Source organism: Carcharodon carcharias, chromosome 14, assembly GCF_017639515.1.
Source record: "Carcharodon carcharias isolate sCarCar2 chromosome 14, sCarCar2.pri, whole genome shotgun sequence".
NCBI lineage: Eukaryota > Metazoa > Chordata > Chondrichthyes > Lamniformes > Lamnidae > Carcharodon > Carcharodon carcharias.
This window is the reverse complement of record NC_054480.1, coordinates 45,663,969-45,686,657: the sequence shown is the minus strand read 5'-3', so window position 1 is coordinate 45,686,657 and position 22,689 is coordinate 45,663,969. Positions and strand designations below refer to the sequence as shown.

General features: G+C 39.4%; 1 protein-coding gene across 1 annotated transcript in view; it reads left to right on the top strand.

Moving 5' to 3' along the window:
* Positions 1-22,689, top strand: part of LOC121287484 (cadherin-4-like) — a 729,269-nt gene that overhangs the window by 681,216 nt on the left and 25,364 nt on the right. The window contains exons 13-14 of the mRNA XM_041205414.1: positions 6,565-6,798; positions 6,884-7,023. Coding sequence (XP_041061348.1) covers positions 6,565-6,798; positions 6,884-7,023 — 374 coding nt within the window. The remainder of the gene's footprint in view (positions 1-6,564; positions 6,799-6,883; positions 7,024-22,689) is intronic.

The window sequence follows — 22,689 nt, the reverse complement described above, 5'->3', positions numbered from 1 at the left end:
AAGGCAGTTCAACTAAGCTGGAGAACAGAAAACAGGCATTAGAGGAGGATGCATTCATTTCCCATGTCAAAAGCTATTGTGAGATGGAGAAGGACAAAAGGCATAGTGCGCCTTGATCATAGTTTCAATTATTCTATTTGTGACATGATTGGGACAGTTTCCGTGCTGTGGCAGGGGTAGAATGAATTGAACAGATATTTTGCATCTGTCTTCATTTTCGAGGATACAATAACATCCCAGAAGTAAGTGTGTATCATGAGGTGAAAGGGAAGAATTTAAAACAATTATAATTACCAGGGAAAGAGTATGACAAGTCCCCAGGTCATGATGGACTTCATCCAATGGTCTTAAAAGAAGTGGCTGCTGATACAGTAGATGCATTAGTTTTAATTTTCCACAATTCCCTAGATTCTGGAAAGGTCCCATCAGATTGAAAAATAGCGAATATAACTCTTCTATTCAAGATAGGGGGGAGACAGAAAGCAGGAAACTACAGGCCAGTTAGCTTAACATCTATTACAGGGAAAATGCTGGAATCTATTATTAGGGAGATTATAGCAGGGCATCCAGAAAACCTCAATGCAATCATGCAGAGTCAACATGGTTTGTGAAAGGGAAATCATTTTTGACTAATTTATTGGAGTTCTCTGAAGGAGTAACAAGCAACATGGATAAAGGGGAACCTGTGGCTGTGCTGTACTTATATTTCCAGAAGGCAGTTGACAAGATGCCACGTCAAAGGTTACTACACAAAATAAGAGCTCATGGTGCAGGATAGAGGATTAGTTAGCTAATAAGAAACAAAGAGCAGGCATAAATGGGTCATTTTCGGGTTGGCAAGATGTAACGAGTGGAGTGCCACAAGAATCAGTGCTGAGGCCTCAGCTATTTACAATCTATATCAATGAATTGGATGATGGGATTGAATGTGTGGTTGTTAAATTTGCTGATGACACAAAGTTAAGTAGGAAATAAGTTGTGAAGAGGACATAAGGAGTCTGCAAAGGGATATAGATAGGTTAAGTGAGTGGACAAAACATTGGCAAATGGAGTATGATGTGGGAAAATGTGAACTTGTCCACTTTGGCAGGAAGAATAAAGAAGCAGCATATTATTTAAATAGGCAGAGATTGCAGAACTCAGCAGTACAGAGGGATCTGGGTATCCTGGTACATGAATCACAAAAAGTTAGTATGCAGGAAAGGAAGCGATTAGGAAGCAAATAGGATGCTGGCCTTTATTACAAGGGGAATGGAATGAAAAAGTAGGGATGTTTTGCTATAGTCGTATAGGGTATTGGTGAGACCACATCTACAATACTGTGTGCAGTTTTGGTCTCTTTATTTAAGAAAGGACAGAATTGCATTAGAAGCAGTTCAGAGAAGGTTCATTCAACTGATTCCTGGGATGAGGGGCTTATCCTATGAGGAAAGGTTGGACAGGTTGGGTCTGTGTCCTTTGCAGTTTAGAATAATGAGAGGCAATCTTATTGAAACATATAAGATCCCGAGGGGACTTGACAGTGTGGCATGTCACAAAAATATTTCTGGACTTTTGGAATGAGTAAACTGGTTGAAGATGGTTTGCAAGGATAGAGTTTTAAGGGTAGCTTTTGGTGTTGACAGGTGATTGTAAAAGGAAGGTGGGGGCAGTACTGTTATGAACCTTTAACATTTGAAGCGGAAACCTGAACAATCAGTCAAAACTAACAGAAGTATGCCACAAAATTTCATGTTTTTAAACAAAAACAAACTTTATGCATACAAAAAGAAATTTGGTAAAGCAACTTAAAACTATAGCTTATAAAGACTTATGCTATCAACTCAGTTCTACATTTTACTTCTTCCCAAGAGTTCCCTTATCTTACTAAACCTTGAAGGTTTATTCGTTTTTAGTCCGGGACCAAACCAAAGTTATATCACTAGAATTCGCTGGTATACCACTGGTGCTTTGGAATTCACTTTGATTTCTCTTCAGTGTTCCAGTTATTCTCTGAGGTTCAAGATTTCATCAGGGTCTTTCCATTAGCTTTTGTTCAAGTGACCTTCCAAATTTCCTCTAAAACCTCACAACTCTGGATTCCACAGCTTAAGCGCAGGCTGCCCTATGATTATTGCACAGTGGCTTAAAACTTCAGCAAACACCCGTGGTGGTTTCCAAAAGCCCACTGCTGCGGGTTCAAACTGAAAACAAGTTGCTTATTTCCAGAACTTGAACTGCAATGAGGTTAACTGCCTTTTGCTGAGACGATTACTGTAAATTTCTTCCTTTACCTTCCAGCTAAACAAATCTTCTATTGTCTTCCCCTTAGCAACTTTGTCTTATACTGAATCCCAGCTCCCAATTGCAGGCTGCAATATGGATGATAGATCTAGCATTTATTCTACTTCAGGTATAGATCTGGCTTTACACTTCAACTTCCAAGGAGGTACAAGCTGCATAAGACCCAAAGCTGACACAGCCCCTTAGCTGCTTTCCAAACATCACCCAGTCTTGCCTGCTGGCCAGGTCCTAACTGAATTCACAGAGATAAACTCAAATCAAAATATATCACTAAGTTCTTCCCATCTCCAAGGCAATGTGATACACACAGCGTATTCCCAGGTACTAATGCAATTTAATAACCTTTTTATTCCAAAACTTTCCTTAATTCTGGGAAACCACCTGAATAACATATCCTTTACTAGAATAACTGCATCATGGCCAGGATTTTATGGCTGCACCGCAGCATGTCTCTCCCCCCGGCGGATGCGGTGAGCCATTTAAATCTCCACTCAGTTCGGCGGGACCATAATATCCCGCAGGGCGGGAGGGGCTGTAAAATCCTGGCCCATGCCTCTAGTTCTTTAGCTAGTAAGCCCACCTGCCATTTATGACTCTCGCCCTTTTATACAAGTTACCTTTTGATTTGTAATTCTCTTAAGTTTGCGTGGTTTGCCAACCTCTTGGTGTTTACCAGGGTTTTAGCATAACTTACATTTAAAATTCAGCTTCTAAAACTAAAAAGCTATGCCTCTAAAATGTGTGGACTATGACATTAGGCATGCATAACAGTACCTGGTCAGCCAACATCATATAAAAAGTTAGCCAGCAGATAAGCCAAAAAAGGAAGCTGGGTGTCATCAGATAAGTGGGAATAGGGTCAAGGGAGCATGAGGTGGATCTCCTGGATAAAATGAGAAGGCATTAGAGGAGATGGGTGACAAACTAGAGACTGAGGCAAGTTCAGAGTGAGCCTGTGTGGAATTATGATTGATGATTGAGGGGAAAAAAAGGGTTCAACAATGACAGCTGAATGGATGGTCTCAACCATTGTGAGAAAGAAGTCCTTGAGCTGCTCACACTCAGCATGACAAGTGAAATGGAGAAGGCAGAGGAGAGAGGTTTAAGGAGACACTAGTAGAGGAGAAACACAACTGATGTTTTTGTTGCTCGCCAGGATGATACTAAAGTGATGAACATTTTTGACAGTCAGGCCCGCTAGTGTTTGAATGTAGTCGAGCAGACCTAGTGATGGATGACCAAACCAGCTGTGTGGCAGATATACTCAGGAGGATAGCAGGTGAACTGAATTGAGATGGAAATTGAAATAATCGAGGTTGAGTTCTTCAGTGCCGCAACTAAGAGGGGAAAGGAGGGAGGATACTTCAGTGAGAGCCTTGGCTTGTGCCTAGGGGGCAGAGGAGAGCATGAGAATTCTCAAGCAGGGGTGGGAGGAGTAGAACAGTATAGTGCTCAACAGAGGAGTAGGTTGATAGATCAAGATATGATTTTGCTTATTAGCCCCCTAGCATCATGTTGATTTACAGGGGCATATGATGGCTTGTACAGTGGCAGAAGTGTTTGCCTTGATGGACCTTTGGAGAATAAAAAAAGAATGCAAAGGGTAACTATGAGCTTATTTAACGGACAGTCGAGTGTGTGCTGATGGTAGCAGAGTAAAACAGTGGAAAAGTTGCGATAAGTTGAGTAGGAAGATGGGACCAACCAAATACTGGGAGGGGAGAAATGAAAACTGAATGAGTGACATGAAGAGGAGGATAAAGGTGCATTGTAGGCTCAGGCTGGAAGTGGTTGCAAAAATGTGCATGTGACTGGAAGCTGAAGGAATTTAGGTTACATGGGTATGTCACAGATTAGGTGAGACAAGTCTTGGTGGTAAACAGAGGGCAGGAAGGAGACGATTTGACAGAATCCAAAGTCAAAATCTGAGGCGTCAGCCTATCAGAAAAGCCTTGGTTGAAAGTGGAAATTTTGCCCACAGTTATCATTTTATTTGGTTCAGGGAGATGCTATAATCTGAATATGAGCAGCTGTTTGCAATGCTTCTGTAGGATTTTCTCTAGGCAAATGAAAGGCTGTTTGTTCAGTGGCAAGAAGGTCTCCTTTTATCACCTCCAGCTGATTCCAAAACACATTTATTTTTATTTTTATTTTCTTTGGGTAATTTTACTGCTGAATCAAATTGCTTACATTTTATTTTAGAGGACAAACAGAGTAGAGCCCTGTGTTATTTATACTTATTGATTTGAATAAACAAGAGTATCTGCTTGTATTACATTTTTTTAAGTTGTCCAGGAATAATATAAGGAAATCAATGATGTTTTTATACATTTATAATAATGTTTGAAACAAATATTCCCAAATGGTATGAGAGTGTTTATCACGGGTACAATTACATTAATAGGCCATAGGCTGAACAATTTGATTACAAACGACCCATGCTAGTTTCCAGTGGTCAAATACTCTAATGTGATATTTCAGGTGTTAGAAATGTGTTAATAAATTCTTCGATATGACATCCAAAAAAGCTTGCATAACCGTGAAAATAAATCTAATTATTCCTGTAAATTATTAGTCACTAGGATACTGATAACAGGCTCTCTGTTCCAGCATGAGCAAGAGAGCACAGTGACTACCACAGCTTGCAGTTCATTACTAGATTACTACAGATGTGTCCTTGTTGTGTCCTACACAACAGGTCTTCTGGTTAGAAAATTAGCTGATCTATTTTTACAATTTTACTTACTTACATTTCTTTTGCTTTGCCTGTGTAGCTGAGTAAATTGGGGAAAAGTGACAATGGTATTAGTATCATGACCAAGATAACATTAACAAATCCTACTTGCTACGCCTAACTTACTCAAGCAAATAAGATTTTTTTGTCCCCGTATACCCCCAATGCTACCCTAGGGGTACAAAATGTATTTGGCGCATTTAGAGCTAACTTTAGGACATAATAGGCTAAACATATTGCAAGTTAAAAATTGAATTATTAATCAACATTAATTTATTTTCTTAAAGCTGCTTATTTGTGTGTTAAACAGGTTTGTTAAATGTGTCATTAGCATTGTGATATTTTTAAACAAAGAAAATATTTGGTCTCCATATAAAGCCATGGGACATGTTTTTATGATACAGAGAAAATCAGTTTTATAATTAATGTCATTTGCATATGTAAATTTTATTAGCTTACACCGTGAATGCTATCTTTGAGTACTTCTCCACTTAGACACTCTCAAACTCATTCAAATATTAAGCTTTGTCAAGTAGAGCTTCCATAAATGAATCAAGCACCTGTTCTTTTCAGAGTAGTATATGTAAATATACTTCATGAAAGTTGCCATAAAATCTGCAAGGATATATAGAGGGAATAATGGAATACGTTGTCCATGCTATTTTAAACACCATTTTAGCATCCTTGAACTTTTTATTATCATTTCAACTTAAGTACATTTCAAATATGTCATTAATTCTTTTTCTGGTGTGATTGCTGTTACTTAGGGTGTGAAGGAAATTAACGATCTGCTGATAATCATAGAATTATAAAATCATAAATGGTTATACCAAATAATGGGTCCATTCAGCTTGCTGTGTTATAATGGCTCCCTGAAAAAGCAACTCAGCTTTAAAAATAATCAAAATAAATGTGGCTGTAAAACATTTGAAAAAAAACAATGTGATCACCAGGTCGGTAAGCAATAAGCCACACCATTTTTTCAAATCATTCTGTATCGATTAGTTGTCAGTTTAAATCAAGTTTAGTCATGAAACATACATTTTTATGCAATCCTATTTTAACACAATAATGTTTCCATAATAGAATAGAAATAAACAATTTGAGTTGCAGTATAGTGCATCATAAAATTATTATTGCCTAAGCAGGTTTGATATGGGATTAAGTAAACAATCATGTATTCTACGCAAGTGAACAATTTTTTTGCCTTGTGGAATGATAATCCACGTGAGGATGAAATAATATTAATAACCGACAGTTCACAGCACTCCTGAGCTAATTAATGATGCACTGAGACTCTGGCAATTGGTTACTTTGCAAGAGTGCATTAAGTATCTTGTGGGCAATCATGAGTTCCAGTCACCTTTTCATGTGTATGAAGAATGACCTTTCCCTTGTTTGTAGTATGTGTGAATTGTAAAGCTGTCATGCCTGTGATTTATGATCACTGCTGAGATTATCTCTGCTTTTTTAGTTGTGTAAGAGCTCATTGAATTGTTTGTGATGTGCAGAATTTCTGTTGATTTTTCTCTTTCTGAATTCTTCAGGGGACTCTGCCCAACTTAGCTTGAGGATCGGTTTCCTAGTCGCTGGTGTATACGATGTTCCAATCATAATCACAGATTCTGGCAACCCTCCATTATCTAGCACCTCTGTTATTAAAGTGAAAGTCTGTCCCTGTGATGAGCATGGAGATTGTACAGCTATTGGTGCTATTGCAGCAGCTGGATTGGGCACAGGAGCCATTATTGCAATCCTTATATGTATCATAATTTTGCTAAGTAAGTATTGCAATTAAAAAGAAATGATTAAATTAGCATCGGTATCATACTAATGGTGTAATTAAACATTTCTAACTTTCTTCAGTCCTAGTCCTGCTGTTTGTGGTGTGGATGAAACGCAGAGATAAGGAACGACAGACAAAGCAACTTCTAATTGATCCAGAGGATGATGTAAGGGACAATATTCTGAAATATGATGAAGAGGGTGGCGGTGAGGAGGATCAGGTGAGAGACCAACTGAATGTGTCTCAGTCGTTCTGAAATATCTTAATCACACATTCTAGATACAGTGACTGTTTCATTCTCAGGGAAGCTTCTGTTGTATATCCAGCTATTGACAAGACCCCAGGGGCTTCTCACAAAAAAAAATTGTCACAGTTCACAAAAATTCAACAAGTGTTCAATTAAAAGAAAACTGCTTAAGCTCAGTCTTATGAAGGGTAGGAAGTCAAAAGGGTTAACATAATTTGTTGCAGTATATCACTGTCTATGATAAAACTGTAATTTTGAAATTTCCAGTTCATTGCTTTTGTTTAAAGGTCCGCTGAAATAAAAGTTTACTGAAGTAAAATAATTGTGCTGTGTTCAGAGCAACACCTACATTTGACCTTGACAATACTGTTAGTGAAGCATAAGTGCTATATTTTTAAACTGGTTTTATTATCTAACAAAAGCAGCAAACTATTACATTCCTGAAAGGATTCTGCGACTAGCATGTCACACTGCAGTTTATTGCAGCATTGTATCATTATGCCTGAAAAATATCAAAACTGAATCTTTAATTTATTGACTGCACTTGCTCAAAAAATTATCTTTATTTCTACCCTACAATCATTATAAGTTGTAAGAAAATTCAGATTGTATGATAAAGGCTAATCCATGTGCTACAATGCCTTTAGGAAAATAATAATTTTTTTAAAAATCAGCAATGAACAATGAGATTGAAATATTTTTCATTTATCGTTAGGAAATTTATTAGGGAGTGAACTCAAATTGTAGCAGCAGTGGGGCTGTACAGGTTCCTTTAAGATCGATATTAGTGTACTAATAAAAATGATGAGATTATCAACTGAGCTATTGATAAGTGATCTTTATGTGTTTGCAGCGTAATATTTTACCATTCTCTTTGATTTGTTGGTCTCTGCTTACAAATTGGTTACTTGCCTTAAGCATTGTAGAACACTGGAGGAGTGAAATTTCTGCTATACGTTTTATAAGTTTTAGTGGAAAGAATCTATGTGAGTATGAAATAGGAAACCTCATATTGTAAATGGGTGAACTTTCTTGCTAAAGTTGTTGACATGAGAAATTTCATCTCCCGTGATCCTCAATTGGATGTGCACATGTAACTTTGTTCTGAATATATTGTTTTCTTGTTCTCAAGTCATTGGTTGTAGTCTCTGATGTTGGATTGAGTTAGTACACTAAAGTTTCAAACTGAGTTGCACATTATTGTTTTATTGAAACAATTCATGCAAGTTGGAGAAGTAACAAACTTACAAACTGTTGTTTAAATTTTCATGTCGACCTCTTCCTCACTTAATGATTTTTTTCTACCACCTGAGCCTGTAGTATCAGTTGGTTCATTGAGGTTAGTAGTTATATGACTTTAATCTTGTGCTTCTATATGTTTAATATACCTTCTCTGAAGATGAATAGAGGATTGTTTAAGGAGTGTTTGGAATTCAGGAAGAGTATATTAATGTTATCAAGATTTCGGAAGTCTACAACATAAAGGTCGAATATCCAAACTATCAGAATGAAGAAGACCCTACCAACATATTTCATCAAACTTCTTTGTATTTACGGTAGCTACAATACATTTTTCTGAGGTCAGTGTCCCTGCTACTGAACTCACTATGCACCCCCTCCAAGACCAGTGCACTGTGGCTGCTGTGTGTACGATCTACAAGATGCACTGGATCAACTTACCACGCTTACTTTGACAGTGTCTCTCAACCCTAATACATTTAGCACCAAGAAGGACAAAAGCAAAATCATTGGAGCGCCATGCCCTCCAATTTACACATCGTCCTGATTGAAGGTATGGCAACATATGTCAATGTTGTTGGGCCAAAATCATTAAGTTTGTTACCTTACATTATTGTGGAAACACCATCACCACAAGGACTGCACCAATTCAGCAACTGCCATCACCTTTTCAGGACAACTTAAAGTTGGGCAATTAGTGTGGCTTGTCCACGAAGCCCATATCTCAAGAACAAATAATAAGTAAAATTATTTATCTAGTAAATTTCAAAAATAATTGAACTTAACAGCTTTCTCATGCACATTCTCATATGAAATATAAAGTTAAATTTAAAAAACTAATTTTTAAAAATGTCTAAATAACTGCTATTCTCTAAATGTGGGGCATCCTATCTAAAGTGTCCAGAATAGCCATAGCTAATTTTGAGAATGCTGCAAATATAACTTTATGTTGAATGTGTTATAGATGCCAGTGGTAAGAGTGTCTCACCAAACTGTACTCATTTCATGTAAAATTGTAAACACAGGTTATTTATCATTTTTCAGCTGTGGAGTAAAGCTAATTTTAAGAAAGTTTAACAAATTCAAGAAAGCTTGAAAGAGAGGTAAAATTAAATTGAACTAGTTGATAACTCAGGAAGCTGGGATAGAGGAAGTAAAGCCAAAACTATTCAAACAGAATTACTCTTAAAACAGGATTGTAATTGTTAATTGTCGTCTATCAATGTGATGAATTGCTAAATCTGTGTCAATCATTCATATATTAGACAGTTCTCAAGGTAACATTTTTAGGTGTAGTATGAACTAATTCCTGTTCTTCCCCTTGATGATTTAAATATGCATTTGTGACACACAACGTTGAAATTGTATTAAAAACGCTGAGTAACATCATCAATATGCCTGCATATATATCTTGTTAGTGATAGATAGTATTTTCAAAACAGGGTTTGGTTAGTTGACTACTCTCTCGCATTAGTAAACAAATGGGTTAATGGTTGCTGAATTTTGAAAGCCAAGCAGGAGATAATAGAGAGAGCTTGGCATTTTATCAACTTTTTACATATGGGGCAGAATTTTGCCCTTGGCGCGCGGGGTTGGGCGGGAAGCCGATGGCCCCCCCACGATCGGCACCGCACCGTGATTTCATACTAGCAGGCCAATTAAGGCCCGCCCTGCGTGGAACGTAAGCTGTAGCGCTGAGCGCTGAGCGCTGCCTGTGCGGGTGGGGGGAGGAGGACAAGCGGGCCTAGCGCGAACTTCATGCATGCACATGACAGAGTGTTTCAATCCCCCTGAGGCACGGAGCTGTTTAAATAAAATGAAAATGTCAAAACAGATATCCCCTCATGTGACTCTGCCACATGAGCAGGGACATGTTTTTAATTCAAGTATAATATTTTTATTTGATTTCTGTTTGCTTTAGGAAACCTCATCCCGCCCGTGGAAGAGGTTTCCTGAAAAGTGCAAAGGCCGCTTGGACTTTTCGCCTTCCCGCCAACCATAAGGTTGGACAGGCAGCGTACATTTGAATTTTAATTACCTTTTTAATGGCCTTAACAGGCCTTTTAATTGTCAGCGGGTGCAGAAGTTTAAGTTAGAAGTTTAAGAATTGAAATGTGTGTTTGAAGATACAAAAAGAACTGGAAAGAACTATCCAGCCCATCAAGCCCACCCCTTCCTGACATGGTGCAACCACAAACAATCTGCTTCCAGTTGCAAATTCTGTTTGGAGAAGTAAAAGTCTGAGGCCAGTTAATGATAACCTCTGGAAAATTTGTCAACCCTACTCAACCAATCGAGCAAGCTTCGGGAGACTCTCGTAACTTATGGATTCTATTATTTCCATCTACCCTACAACTGTGTTGTAGACTGAGGTTCTGAGTTTGAACACTTGGGTTTGTACGTCTGAAGCAAAACCATGTGAATTACACTTTTTGAAATTTCCTAATTTGTTCAACATATTTGCATTCCTTCTGTAAAGATACATTCATATGTTGTGATTTAAATCTGTGCTGATGTGCTGAGAAAGAGGGGGGAAAAACATAGCAGGAAGTTATAGATTCCCTGCTCCACGTACTTTGCAGTAGAAAGATATTTTTACAAGAACTTTTCAGCACAGCCTCTTTGTTTTGTGGAAGAGCTATAATTTATAGTGTTCTCAGATTTGGTGGATCTGTAAGTGAAGAATGACAATTAAGCTCAGATGAGCAGAAACCTAGCAATTACAAGGCATGTGAAATCTGTTGAAGTATTTTGTAATTGTGATTTTTTTTCTCTAGTATGTCAAAAGCTTATGCTTTAAAGGACAATTCTTTTTTTCCGCCAGCTTTGTATGTTGCAAGATCATCAAGTCAATCTGTGAAACATCAGGACTGACTAATTGGTAAAGCTGTAGAGTTCTCCTCTCCTTTCTGGCCTTTTTAATGAATGAACTGACGTGATCTCCTGTCAGAGATTAAGACTGCTTTATTCTGGACCATATAAACATCAATCTGGAGAAAGAGCTCATTACACTGGAACCAATAAAGTGCCTACATGGTCAACCTGCATTAGGCAATTAAACAGGTTTTGAGGAAGTTGCATGCAACTATTATGAGACAATCTTCTGAAAAAAAAACAAATGTAAATTAGTTTTAAAATCTGGTAATTACAAGAAAATAGCATACCACAATTAAGTAGTTTTTGTTCAATAAGGGTTCACTTACACACAATATAACTACTGTGATGTTCATGTTGGTTGACAATCAAATCTCCAATCCCAATGCAATGCATTGACAAAAGTATTAAACTTGATTGGCAGCGTTACACTGAAGTAATGCATTCTTGTTTTCATTTTCTTTCCATCTGAAGTACAAAATTAGTAACTATGAAATCTAAAAACACTTTGACAAAATGTAGGGGCAAAAGAACTATTGTCAGAGCTGCCAATGTTATCAACATTTATTTTAAAAGACTCTGGCATGGATACCATTTGCTTCCAATGCAAATGCATCTAATCTGCCAAGTCAATTTGTGCATTGCCGATGGTTGTTGAAGAGAGAAGTGAAAGTGTGGAAACAGACTCAATTCCAAGATATCCTGTGTGCCGCATGTTCTTGTTGTTTTTGGATGCCATCATTAGATAGCCTCCTTATGGCACATTTTGAAAACATCCCTAAAATGTAATTAAACACAGCTGAGGTGAATCATAGGAGGTAATGTGCATCTATTAAGGGACAACTTTAAACTAAGGGGGTGTATTTAGAATTGGGAAATAGCATAAAGCAAGTGATAACAAAATAGCGGGCCATTTTACATCCAATTTTCTTTTCCATTGACTTATTTGTTTCTACTAAAGACATGGTGGAAGGTCTTTTGGCACAGTGATAGCATCCCTACCTCTGGGCCAGAAGCTCTGGGTTCAAGTCCCACTCTGATGGCAGGTACTAAGAGCAGGATAGTTTCCTGGTCAGCCACACTGCAGAAGGCAATGGCATCCCCATGGAGACCCTCATATACACCACTTCATCAAAGAGCAGGTGGACTCACTCTTCTGACTCAGGTATCACCCTGTTGAGGGCTTCCAACAGCTCTGTGTGTTCCCCGCCTTCAGCTGACTCTCCAGGATGAGTTGGAAGGCCAAATCCAGAGACCCGTAATCTGACTCGGACCTCACAAATACCTCTTCCCCCAGCAGTCCTCCAAGTGCCATGGAGCTCAGCTGAATCTGAGCCCGCCCACCAGCAATCCTACGAATGCACTATTAATGAATTAGGACGTGCCAGGAAGGGGACGATATTGTACAAAAACATGCCATTGCGGCCGGCGGGTAAAATCACTTTTTTCATGCTCATTACTACATTTAGCACAAATTGGGATGATTCCACCCCATGTCTCTGAGTTGGAACTCTAACAACAGGGTTGGGCAGAAACCAATTTATCCTGAGTAAGCGTGAAGAACACATCCTTTAAACTCAGCCTTTCCGGATGGAGTTTTTATGTAGAGACCCAGGAAGACCTGGGCAGTCTGCAGAAGAACACCAAAAGAGATAGCAACTGTAGAAAAAGGCTGTGTCATCTTTGCCTTTAATGACTAGGAGACTATACATCTTCAAAGAGCCTTTTAGCCTTATTTTAAAACTCCAAGACCATCTTTAAAAAAATTTGACCTCCTTATATGAAAACCACAAGTGACATGTTGAAAATTCATCTCTTCAAAGGAATCCTGCAACAATCCAAATATCTGAATTCATCTATTTGAACTCATTGGAACTACAATTCCTTTCTTTATCCGGCCCACAGCAACTGTTCTTCTACCAAAAATACAACACATGAACAGTGAACTATTATTTTGGTTTACAACTTCTAAAAGTAGAATCTTTTCTTTCCCTTTATTGTACTTTTCTTGTGCATCTGGGAGTGACTGACGTGGCATTTAGACTTTCAGTTTGAATGTGTGAATAAAAAAAAGCTTCTTTATTTAAACCCACAAAAGCTTGCTGCTGTTATTTCTAAATTGACCACACACTCCATGGGCTAAGAACCACACATATTTTTCTCTCCAAAACTGCACTGATTATGGAAATGGGGGAAAGGTTACAGGGGTTTCAGTTTATCTCTCCTTCCCTGCCTCTCACAATTAAATATTCTTGATGATGATAACTCAGTTCACTGGATAAATTCACTGGGCCATTGGGAAGCTAAAATAGCAATTTAAAAACATATTGGTGAGAATTTCCTTTTAGGATTGATATGCTAATATAAGTAGCAAAATTGGAGCAGGCACAAATGGTTTTGCACCATTAGAATATCAACAGAGATAAGTAAAAATGGAGAACAAGATTATCAGGTTTGATTTGTTACATGGCCAGATGTTTGTTATTTTATTAAATATATTATTGTTAAATTTTTGAGGGGTTCTCCTAATCATTTATCATAATTTCATAGAAGATCAGCATTAACTTCAGAGAAATGAGGTAACCATCTTTTCTCTGAGCTTTCTTGAGATCTGGCACAAGAGTTGCAGTGGACGATTGGTAGAATGTTTGTGGAAAGTTAACTTCATTGAGTTTACTAAAGTAATATTTTTCATGATGTGTTCTGGAAATTTATTAGGCCATTATATTAGCTGTTACAATTTTTCCCATAGAAATATCTAGATGAATACTGTTTTTTTTAAGCCTGTGTTGATCTCTGGAATTTGGTTTCAAAATTCACTAAAGTATTTTGTAAATAATATGTGAATGAGCTATTTCCATTTGCTGTTTACAAATGCTTGAGAATTGCAGAAAAATAAACAGTAATAGCTAACAAATGCTTATAAGTAGAGGGAGTACTTATAAGTATTCCTTATGACATGAGTGCATGCTAATTAGGCTATCCTGTTCCAAATGCTATGAGAAAGCTCTTTACTAATTAGACTGTTTCAACAGCTGTCTAGACAAATGTAAATTTAAGAAACAAAGTCCATTCATTTTTTATCCAGGTGCTTCAGTGAATAATGAATGAGGTTTAAAAAACATTGTTGTTGTGCAACAATCACTATTTCTTTTACATTTTTGCTTATGCTGTATTTCTGTAACAGATTGTATTTATATAGCTTCTTTAACATAGAAAAACATCCTAAGATACTTCACAGAGGCGTAAGGAGAAAAATTACACTAAGCCAAAAAAGATATTCGGAAGAATTACCAAATGTTTGATCAAAAGTAGATTTTAGAAAAGGCCTGAAAAGAGGAGAACGAAGTGGAGTGGGAAGAGAGATTAAGGGAGGAAATTTAAGAGTGTGGGGCCTCATCGCTGCAGCCACCAGTGTTGTGGTGAGTGAAGGGGAGGGGGCTATAGAAGGGACCAGAATCAGACAGCAGGGAGTTTTAAGCATTGGAGATGGTTACAGAGAGTGTTGAGAATTAGAGTATTTTCACTGGGTGTGATTGTTCGAGAGCTGGATAAATCTACTGCTAACATCGCTAAGATGTGGTATGTAAGTAGGGAAGAGGAGGTCGCCAGGGATGGATCCTTGGTTGATTTTCCAAGGTGACAGCAGGGGATTGAAAGTGAGCCACCAGTACAGATGCTCTATCTGTGATTAAATAGGCAAGAGTGGAATCAAGTAGGACTCTCCCACTGAATTAAATAACAGGAGGAGCAATGGAGGAGGATAATTGTAACTTTCATGATTTGTATTGACAAGATTAGTGATGTTATTTCTCCCACATACTCCTGTGCAACAGCTATTAAATGTTGCTGCAAACTGGCTTAAACTCTATCTGAAGCTCGTTTTTCTTTCTCCAATTGACTGTGTCTTTGGAAGAAAGGCCCAATTAGAGTATTTTCACAGCTCCAGTTTGAAACCTGGATGATGTGTGTTTCCCGAAGAATAAAATATCCAATTAGTGTAACTTGGATTACAAGGCTTTTGCTTCCGTGCACTTCTACACTTGAAGTGATATCAGCAATTAGTTGTGGATTTCAGTGGTATCTAGTTAACAACTCCAACTTACATCATTCATTTCAATTAGCGCACTTATTTAACTTATAGCTCTAGGTCATCATACCTAATCAATTTCCAGTTATCTGCCTTTCTCAATAAGTCAGAAATGAGAGAAGATACTGTTGGATTGTCCTAATTAATGTTGTTGGAAGAATTTTTTGTATCAGCTTTTCTCTTGAAGAAGGAAAAAACACATTTTTTGGTGCCTATTTGTGATTGAGTGGCTGTAACACAAGTTTCCAATCAGTTACATACAATTAGCAGGTGTAAAGTGGACATAAAGGGTTATTTTAATTTCCACAATGGTGTAAAGCAGCTAATATCAAATTGTCAACCCATTATATTACCTGCCCAAATTTCCTTTCTGCTGGCACCAAGCTATTTCCAAACTTTGTTTTTGATTCTTTCCTTACCTTACCTCTTTCTTCACCTTAGCTGGTTAAAAAGCTGTGCACCACATGTTCTGTCATTGCCAATTTTTTGCATATCTAAGATATGGAAGCAATAAAGTTTACCCAACAGGAATTGCTCTTTACTAACTTTTTTGAAACAAGAACAGCAATGAAGAGATGCCAGGTGGGCAAGAAAGAACAAAAAGTAGATTCCATCCAACCCGCTTGTGCAGGCATGCTGAATGCTGTCCCGTACTGACACAGAAAGTGACAAGTAGTGCCACCCTTCTTGATGCTCTCATTCTCAATCACTTCCACTTTGCCAGCTGTCAAATGGGGTTGGAGTGTTGTGCTGTTTAATCACTTGGCCACAGTATCTGTTTGCTGTCTCCACATTTATTGTGCCAGCTATATTGGTGCTTGCCAAACATTCTTGGTACCCACACAACTGTTGCAAAAGCCTAATTAAACATTAAAAATATCAGCCATTGTAAAATCTGTGGCATTTTATAACGATATGTGATCGCTTACTTCTAAAAGTCTGGATCCCTTTAAATTTACCAGTCACCTCTTGGAAACAGCCTAGTGGACACTTACATAGATTTTACACTTCTTTCTGTTGAACTTTCAACACCAGGTTCAGCATTCATACAATTGCTAATACCTTATTCCCTGACTAATGGCAGGAAAATCTACCGCAATGTTTCCTGTTAAATCTGTATAAAACCCTGGTTTGGCCTCAACTGGAGTAGTGCACCCAGTTCTGGGCACCACACTTTATGAAGGATGTGAAAGTGTTAGATAGGGTTCAGAAAAGATTTACGAGAATGGTGCCAGGATTGAGGGCCTTCAGTTATGTTGAAAGATTGGACAAGTTGGGACTGGGTTCCCCTTGGAGAAGAGAAGTTGAGAGGAGAGAGAGGTATCCAAAATCATGAGGGATCTGGACAGAGATGATAGGGAAAAACTGTTCCGATTGTTGGAATGATCGCGAACAAGAGAGCAGAGATTTAAGGTAATTGGCAAAAGAAGCAATGGTGATATGAGGAAAAACTTTACCCTGCAGCGAGTGGTCACAATCTGGAATGCACTGAGAGTGTGGTGGAGGCAGGTTCATTTGAAGCTTTCAAGAAGGAATTGGGTCATTATCTGAAAACAAAAAAAATTGCAGAGCCACAGGGAAAAGGCAGGGCAGTGGCATTAGAGGAATTGCTCCTTTAGAGGGCCAGCACAGACATAGTGTGCCAAATGGCCTTCTGTGCTGGAACCATTCTATGATTCTATTCTTTCCAGCTGAGTTTCCCTTTAATCTTTAACAGAGACGTTATGCTTCAGTTGTACAGCACTGGTGAGACCGCATCTGAAGTACTGTGTACAGTACTGGTCCCCTTATTTAAGGAAAGATGTAAATGTGTTCGAAGCAGTTCAGAGAAGGTTTACTAGGCTAATACTAGGAATGGGCAGGTTGTCTTATGAGGAAAGGTTGGACAGGTTAGGCTTGTATCCACTGGAGTTTAGAAGAGTAAGCGGCAATTTGATTGAAACCTTTAAGATCCTGAGGGGTCTTGACAGTGTGGATGTGGAGAGCATATTTCCTCTTGTGGGACAATCAAGCACTGGGGTCACTGTTTAAAAATAAGGGGTCACTCATTTAAGACAGAGATGAAGAGAATATTTTTCTCTCAGGGAGTCATGAGTCTTTGGAACTCTCTTCCTCAAAAGGCGGTGAAAGAGTCTTTGAATATGTTTAAGGCAGAGCTAGATAGATTCTTGAGTAACAAGGGGTGAAAGGTTATCAAGGGTAGACAGGAATGTGGAGTTGAGATTACAACCAGATCAGCCATGATCTTATTGAATGGCAGAGCAGGCTCAAAGGGCCGGGTGGCCTTCTCCTCCTAATTTGTATGTATGTATCTTCATATGAAGTTTTAATTTGTGTTCTTAGACTTAAATTTCTCCTCATAATTCCACAGTAACAACATTACTTGGAGCCAGAATTACCTGGAAAAACTCAGCAGGTCTGGCAGCATCGGCGGAGAAGAAAAGAGTTGACGTTTCGAGTCCTCATGACCCTTCGACAGTTCTGTCGAAGGGTCATGAGGACTCGAAACGTCAACTCTTTTCTTCTCCGCCGATGCTGCCAGACCTGCTGAGTTTTTCCAGGTAATTCTGTTTTTGTTTTGGATTTCCAGCATCCGCAGTTTTTTTGTTTTTATTACTTGGAGCCAAGTCATTTTGTTTTACATCACTGTCTCTCTTTGTTTGTCCATTAGCCTGGAGTGCTGCTATATTTTGCTTTGATGCCTGTGGATTAGGGTCTTCAGGCAAGTTTGATTCAGACAGAGTCAATTTATTTTTGGTTGTTGTTAACTCTTTGTTGTCAATCTGAGGTCTTAGTGTCCTGTAACCTCAGAAATGTGAGCTTTTGATTCTTTGGGCATCGCTTGAGCCAAACCATTGTTTTTTTTCCAACAGATTTAGAGACCGGCATAAGTTTTCCCAAGTACATTTACATTGCCAATACATCTTTGTCTTCAATAATTTCAATGGACATTGACAGGCAGCACAGAACCTCCTGTCAGATCATCTCCAAGTATATGGTCAACATGATTAGTGGGCCGTTTGGACACCACTCTCATGATAACAGACCCACTGACTAAAGCACAGTTTGAATTCAATTTATATAATGACAGTTCCAGGATGAGGGCATGGGGGGGAAGCGAGTGGTGGGTCTCCAGTGACAGGCACCTTGTTGTCATTGGCAATGAATGCCCACTTGGTCCACTGGGTAGGAGGCTTGGGTCCTTGAGGATGCCACAGTCAGCAGAAACCTGTTGCAGAGTCTGAGTCTCCTGAGGCACTTATGCTTCTCAGACATGTGGAGAGGGCTGGTCCTCTGCCTGTAGATCCTCTGTTCAGGGACCCGCCTCCTCCTAACTGGATCATGGTGCCCAACTCCTGGTCTCTGGAGAGGCATGTAGCCTAGAAGGCAGTTTCTGCTGCTGGTGTTGTGCCTACTGCTTTTGGCACATGCAGCAGTGGTGTACCCACTGCCCTTGACCTCAGCAGATGTAGAGGGTGTAGCTGGCAGCAGGGAAGTATCTTCTAAATAGTTGACAATCAACTGTTGAGCAGTGATATAGGACTCTCTAATAACAGGAGTGCTTTGTACACCAGCCTTGTACCTGGCCATGCTGTATCTCCTCTGTGTGAAGGATGAAAGTGTTCAAGCTTGTCAGTTTCACTGAGGAAGTACTTCCTACTTTGCATTTGCCTTTTCCAACCTGCCGGTTGTAGATGCACTGTGGAGTCCCTGCAGTGTTGGGGAAGAGAGTGTCCAGGCACTAAACCCCTCCTAATTACCTTATTAAGTATGTCAAATAGCCTCTTGCCTCAGCCAAGGAATTTCCCCACTGTACTTCCAACCCACCCTGGAAAACTCAAAGGGGACAGGATCACACCGGCATCCTGACCTAATGTTATTTTTTCCAACTTTTCTACTCCACTTGCATCCAGGTCTGCCGCCACTGGCCTGGGAAAATTCCCCCATCATCTCAATGCTCCATAGAAACTCAAACATGGCCATGTGATTCGTGCATCATGTCTAAGCTTGGTGCAACTGTGAAGAGAGGTGTATATTCATATATGTTTGTGATTATGTTTTCTGTATAGAGAGCTCTGTGTGCGTGTGTCCAATGTTAATTAAACAGGGGGAAGGTTACTAGAGACAGGTTGTCTGTGAGGCCTAAGAGATAAGAGGTTAAAGGTGTTAGCTTTGGGCATGAGGTCATGGTGAGTTTGAGTTACAAGTAAATAGGTTGGATCTGAAATTTGCATTGTGAGATAAGAGGAGAGGCTGGCTTTCAAAAGGGAGTTAAGCTGACAGGGGACATTTGCACCATTCAGGGATTCCATGAGTAAATAGGGGAAGGTATATTAAATTTTATAACCTGAAAGCAGAGGCAAAATAGAAAACATGAAAGATTTTTATACTTGGTGAAGTTGAGTTTCAAAGAGTTGTTTGAAGACAATGGAACCTGAGGTGAAAGGGAGGAAGGTTGTTTAAGGAAAGGGTTGTTTAACTGTTGAGAATTGCTGTGGGGGGAGATCCACTAAAGGCTGCTTCTGTGTGTTGGAGTGCTGAAAAACTGTGAAGGGTTTAAAATGAAGGAAGCAGCTCAATGCTAAGCCAGGAAAGTCTTTCTTGTAGGAAATAGGGTTTGTTTCTGAACCTCCTTTTGGAATCCCACATCAGAGTGGAAGTGTCCGAGAAGTTGTGTGGTATACCTTTATTAAAGTAACAACAATTCTTTGACTTGGGTACTGGATTTTTATGGTTAAAAATCTTTAAGGGGCTGTTGCCAAAAAGGTAATTTAATTGTGTACTTTTAACCAAGCATGTTTTTTAGGTTTAGGTTTGTAAGACTGATTTAACTGTGTAACTTTTATCTTATGTGTTTAAGTTTTTTTTTCTTTTTAGTAAAACATTCAACTTTTAAAATTCTAAGGCTGTTACTAAAGTTCTATGCTTTTGAGGGCAGTAGACCTTCCTCCTCATTGTCAGAAATAAAAAAGGTTTATGATCAGCGAGACAGACTTCACTCTGGAGTCTGGCTTGCCCAGCAATAACATCAGCTGTAGTCATAACATGAGCCATGCAGATTCATACTGCTCTTATCATCTCTGCAGATCTCAGTGCTTAAAGGGGCATGCAGGTACTCAACCAACCACCCCAGTTTGCTGATGCCCATGACAAGGTGGTGCAAGCCAAAGCCGGGCCCTCAAGGCCCAGAGCTGCTTGAAGTTGACCTGCAAGGCCACCTGCTATCTCCCACAGTGAATGTCAGCCGCTTTATATTGCAGAATATAACTGAAAAATGTGTAAGCCAGAGACTTCCTTTGTGCAACCTTAGTACTTCAGTCACAAACTATTAACAGAGAATAGGTTTGCATTCTCCTTGAAAACAAAAGATACAGAACATCTAGTTCAATAGTGCCAGTTTGGACAGATACTGAGATAAATTAAATATCGAATGCACTGCCTGAAAGGGTGGTGGAGGCACGTTCAATAAGAATTTTTAAAGTGAATTGGATAAATACTTGAAAAGGAAACATTTACAAGGCTATGGGAAAAGAGTAGGGGACTGGATTTCTTTTTTGTCGCTCATTGGATATGGTTTCACTAGTAAGGCCAGCATTTATTGCCCATTCCTAATTGCCCTTGAGAAGGTGATGGTAGGCTGCCTTCTTGAATCACTGCAGTCCATGTCATATTGGTACACTTACAGTGCTGTTAGAAAGGGTGTTCCAAGATTTTGACCCAGCAACACTGAAGGAATAGCAATATAATTCCAAGTCAGGATGATGCATGACTTGGAGGGGAACTTGTAGGTGGTGGTGTCCCCATGCACCTACTGCACTTGTCCTTCAAGATGTTGTAAGTTTGGAAGGTGCTATTGGAAAAGCCGTGACAAGTTGCTGTAGTGCATCACTGCTGCCACTGTGAGCCGGTGGTGGAGGTAATGAATGGTTACAGTGACGGGTGGGGTGCTGATCAAGCGGGCTGCCTTGTCTTGGATGCTGCCAAACTTCTTGAGTGTTGTTGGAGCTGCTTATTTAGACAAATGGAGAGTATTCCATCACACTCCTGACTTGTGCTTTGTTGTTGGCTCAATGGCTTTAGGTGTCAGAAGTTGAGTTCCTGGCCACAGAATACTCAGCCTCTGACCTGTCTTCTAGTCACAGTACTTATGTGATTGGTTTAGTTAAATTTCTGGTCAATGGTGACCACCAATCCCATCCTCAGTTTGCCTGGTATTTGTATAGCATGATTGTTAATTGCCACTTATCAGTCCAAAGCCTGAATGTTGCTGAGATGTTGCTGCATGAGGGGATGGAATGCTTCACTAACTGGATAACTCTTTCAAAGGGGCAACAGAGGCACAATGGGCTGTACATTGTGTGCTGTACATATTCTATAATTCCATGAAATTTCATAGTTTAATGTAAATAGTACACTTCAGGAATTCAGTCAGGAATGCCAGCATGCCTCATTTGCAGTCCATTTAATTTTCCATCCATTATCTTGGACAGAAGATTGTGCAGGCTACAAATTAAGTGCACTGGTTTCCAAGCCAAGTTCCCAATATGTGCTTCAATCACACAAAGCTCTGCACCATGAGCACAAAATCATAACATTTACTGCAAAATCCTGCATTTACTCAGTTACAATTTTACAATTTGAAACAGTTAACAGAATTGTAAATTTGAAGCCCAGATAACTGGATCACAATCCTCATACAATGAATTCTGAACACACCTAAAGAAACTACCAATAGGACCAGTTTTTCTATATATATATAATATATATATATATATATATATATATATAAATCAGTGAGCTAAAGGTATCAATCATAGCCCCAGTGCTACCTTGCTGGATGTTGGGGAGATGGCGTGGGGCATGGGGTGGTGAGTGCAGCTGGAAGGAACTAAAGAGAGCCTGAGAGCGGTCAGGGCCCAGCATAGGGGTTGCAGGCAGTACCAAACAATGGGGCCCGGGTTCTGGAGGAGCCTGAGCTCAGTGTTTCAGTTTCTCGTCGTCCACACTGTGCAGCCAAAGCTGTAGGTCAGACCGGCTATAAAAAAATGGATCTGTCAGGCTGAGAGTTCTGATATTCTTTAAGCCAGTCTAACAGTGTCAGATCAATTTCACTAGTTGCTGCTGCTGATTCCAACCTTCGGACAGCTCCACGATTCCGTTTTTTAATAAAATTTCACCAGGAAACCACGAACCTGCCTGAAGGTGGGAAGCAGCAGCAGCAACTTGAGCGTGTTCCTGCTTGAAGAATGACAAGTCAAATCCCTGTAATTTCAGAACTAATTGGATGCTGTGCACGTGTTTGGCAGGGAGGGGACGGTTGGGGGAATATTGGAGGGAGTTTGGGGGAAGGTTGGAGGGGGGTTGTGGGAAGGTTGGAGGGGGGTTGTGGGAAGGTTGGAGGGGGTTTGGGAGAAGGTTGGAAGGGGGTTTGGGGG